The sequence below is a fragment of the Notothenia coriiceps genome, unplaced genomic scaffold (genome assembly GCF_000735185.1).
Source record: "Notothenia coriiceps isolate Sejong01 unplaced genomic scaffold, NC01 NC01_scaffold00001699, whole genome shotgun sequence".
Taxonomy (NCBI): Eukaryota; Metazoa; Chordata; class Actinopteri; order Perciformes; family Nototheniidae; genus Notothenia; species Notothenia coriiceps.
Genome location: NW_011334400.1, coordinates 1 through 4,025, shown reverse-complemented (window position 1 = coordinate 4,025; position 4,025 = coordinate 1). Strand labels below are relative to the sequence as shown.

The 4,025-nt window shown below is 40.5% G+C and overlaps 1 protein-coding gene across 1 annotated transcript; it reads right to left on the bottom strand.

Annotated features, from left to right (window-relative positions):
* Positions 1-847: 847 nt before the first annotated feature.
* LOC104963434 (golgin subfamily A member 1-like) lies at positions 848-3,400 on the bottom strand (the record flags this gene model as incomplete). Its single annotated transcript, XM_010792023.1, has 4 exons — positions 848-988; positions 1,095-1,253; positions 2,316-2,476; positions 3,256-3,400. Coding segments are annotated over 4 exons (591 nt in total), but the record flags the coding sequence as incomplete, so codon positions are not given.
* Between the last annotated feature and the right edge of the window lie 625 nt (positions 3,401-4,025).

Sequence of the window (4,025 nt, the reverse complement as noted above, 5' to 3'; positions counted from 1 at the left end):
AGGAGGCTCATAAGAAGAAGTTACAGGTCTGTGAGAGCCAGAAATCTTGTTTGTTTGTAGGTGACCAAATACTTATTTTACCAAGGAATTTACCAATTAATTCATTAAAAATCCTACAATGTGATTTGCTGGATGCTTTCCCCCCATTCTGTCTCTCATAGTTGAAGTGTACCTAGGATGAAAATTACAGGCCTCTCTCATATTTTTAAGTGGGAGAACTTGCACAATTTGTGGCTGACTAAATACTTTTTTGCCCCACTGTATATTTTATGTTTTGTGATACTTTTTTGTGCTTTACCGAAAACGTACCGAACGGAACCGTGACCTAAAAACCGAGGTACGTACCGAACCTAAATGTTTGTGAACCGTTACACCCCTACTGGGCATTAGACGGGGCTCTGGCTGGGCCACTCAGAAACATTAAGAGCTGTCCAGATCACATGACTTGTGCATGTTTCACCAATATATAAAGAACAGGGGGGACTGGCCACAGAGGCAAGAGAGGACTATAAATACATTCTGGTGATTTTTCTTTCAGTCTTTTTTTAAATGATTTTCACTCCTGTATTTATGACTGAAGTACCAGTGGAGAAAAACCAAAACTAAGATACAACAGATGTAACAAAATACAATATATGTTCATTGTGTTTGGAGTGCTGGAGACATTAAAACTCACCTAGAAACAAACACATGGTGACGGAATTAGTAGAAACACTACGGTCAACATTTGTAATCAACCTGTTTCCATAGATGACATTTTTTAAAGAAATAAGAAACTTTTTTTAACCTGTTGTACATGCATCATTAGAATGTTGTTCTCAATTGCCTCTCAGGGCTTCTGTTCTCTCTTATCAAGACGTGTTCACAGTTTGCAGACATATTGTGAAAAGGAAACAGTGAACCTAAGAAGATCGTCAGTGTATCTCACCAGTTCCTTCTGCAGCGTCCTCTTCAGTTCTGCCAGTCTCTGCTGCAGCTGCTTGATGGTCTGCAAAACAATGACAGTGTGTTTTATGTGTGTCTGCAGGTATGCGTTCATTATGAATAATTGTTTAAAAGCTGGAGGAACAGAGTGGAGTAAAAAGATAACCAACCCTGTTCTTCTCAGTGAGCTGCTGCTCCAGGTCTCTGTTGACCTTGTGGATGTGATCTAGGTCATCCACCGTCACACTGCCGTTCTGATCCTCCTCACACACCTCAGGGCTATGGAGCTGCTCGGTCAACGTTTCCACCTCCACCTCCAAGAACGAGATCTGAGCAACAGAAAGCAAACCACATGGACCAATCCTTCAAGTTCCATCAGTGGCACTGACCCAGTGTTTGAAAGTAAGTACATCTATTGAAGGACTGTACTCACTGCAATATTGAAGTACTTGTACTTCATTGAGTATTAACATTTCAAATACTTTTACTCCACTTTCTTTAGAAATTAACTATTGTACTTCTCACGATACTATATTTTGACAACAAGTTTAGTTACTTCGGAGGTAGCACGGTAGCTACAGTGTAGTTATTGCAATGCAAATTGAAGTCTCATGCTTATTATTATGATATATTATTATGGATTAAGATGCCCAAAAGTATACAAAGTAATTTAAATAAGCTACACCTTAAAATGTAAATGAACAACACATTAATGCATCTCTTATTATAATCCCACAATACAATACATTTGGCATAATGAGTATTTTTAGTTTTAGTGTTTCAAATATAATTTGATGCCAATACTTTTTAACTTCTACCTAATGAATGCATGCATTTAACTGTGGTTACATACTTTTAAAAAGGTATGGGTAAACAGATGGTGGCCCATTCAAAGAGAATGTAATAAATGTGTTTACAGGTATGAAAAACAAATGGGAAATTAACATTATTTTGAACGTCAAACTTATCTCTTAATGGAATAGTTTGGATGTTTTGTGTGCCGACCGCCATCTTCTGTAGGTCATACACTGACTATGGATGAGTAACTCATAAAACCACACTTCACAACAACCAAACTATCCTTTAAAACTTGAGCTTCTAATATTGAATACTGGTCTTCCTGAATGTATTTTTCGCGTTAGAAATGACAGGATGTGCCATACAAGAGTATGAATGCATGTGTGTGTGACCCTGTGTGTGTGAGACTGTGTGTGACCCTCTGTGTGTGTACACTGAGTGTGACCATGTGTGTGAACCTGTGTGTGTGACTGTGTGTGTGACCCTGTGTGTGACACTGTGTGTGTGTGAGACTGTGTGTGACCCTCTGTGTGTGTACACTGAGTGTGAACCTGTGTGTGACCCTGTGTGTGACCCTGTGTGTAGGTGCTGACCCGAGCTTGGCAGGTATCGAGCTGCTGAGTCTGGCTGAGCAGCTCCTCCCTCAGGCTGCTGAGCTGGGAGTCTTTGTCCAGCTCCACCTGCGCCAACTGCACTCGCTGCTGCTCCACCTCCGCCTGCAGCTGCTCCAGGGAGGCCTGCCGGCACTGCACCTCTGCAACACATACACACATAAGCACCATCATTTATGAAAAAATTATGTTTTATTTAAAGAACCATTTAAAATCCAAGACTTTACATTTAACACTTTTATAAAGACAAAACCTGCAGAGTGACTAGCAACCTAAAGAAAACTTAATGTTCTAACAATGTTTTAATTGTCTTGTGAAGTCCACTTCTAAGATGATTTGGCTACTCTCAGTGCAAGCATTTCAATTTAAAAAGCCTGTAACACTGCTCTTAGATCAAAGATGCTTATAAGTATTCAAAGCTCCAATAGTGTTTTTCAGTCTCGGAATGTTGGAAAAGAAACAGCGTTGAGACCTTCATGTAACGTTAATTCTCTCATGAAATCCATGCGTTTTATTTCATGTAGAGTAAAAGGCATATTACTGTGAAATCAGATGACTAGTTTCTGAAGGGGAACTGAAGCCAAAGTCACACATACAACAGTGACGGAGGCAGCCTTGGACAAGCATCCCCCGTTGTCTGCGATGTTAGAAAATATATAGATTTTCTTCTTTTCAATGGACTCAAGACAACTTTTTCAGTTCCCCGTTGAAACATATAGATTGTGTAGCTGTCCCACAGCAGGAGAAAGCCGTGAAAATACTGTACAAGCACCTCATACAACAGAACTGCAAAACAATCCCAATTAACCCTTTAACCTGACTATGGAAGCACAGGAACTGCAGGTGGACATTTTTTTTAAAGGATGTGAAGAGTGAGAGCTAGTGTGTGTGTGCGTGCGTGCGTGCGTGTGCGTGTATGTACCACTCTGAAGCGTTTCGATGTCTTCTTCTTTCAATGATAGCTTCTTATTGACAGTGGACACCTGCTGCAGTGAGCTTTGCAGGGATGCAGTAAGCTCTCCAACCTGACACCAAGCAAAGGAAACACTTTTTATTACACTGCACAGCTGTTACACTCACACACAGGATGACAAGCCGCTCTGTATTTCTTTTACATTGTCTTACACTCTGTAATTAGCGCGAATGCTGTGCCACAGCATTCCACTATAGTTCTTCAAATCTTTATTCTTCCCCTTATTATTTCACCAATACTTTGGCTCTCCATAACTTCAGCTTATTTTCAGCTACAGAAACCATTCAAATATTAAACTATTCAGCCTGTTCAGGAATCGATGGGAAACCTTCAACTTTTTAAAAATATTTCATACTTTTTGAAATATTCAGCTTTTTAAAGAGAAGAGAGAGAGGGCGATCAAGAGAAGAGAGAGAGTAACGGCCCGTCTACACTACAGGCATAAAAAAATCTTGAAGCTGGGCGTGTCTGAAGCTTGGCGATTTTTTGCGAGCAACGCGACCAACAACCAATCACATGAATCTCCCGCCCCCGACATACAAAGCAATAGCAATGTTAAAACTAAGTAAACTGGATATAAACTCTCCAAACAGGCGAAAAACCTACCAGTTTCACCCACTGTCTCTGCCACCTCCCTCCATGCCTGGTTCCTCCGGTTTGCATCCCGGTAAATAGTTCTGGTCGTAAAGAACCGGGTGATTTGCTACCGTAATATCTGG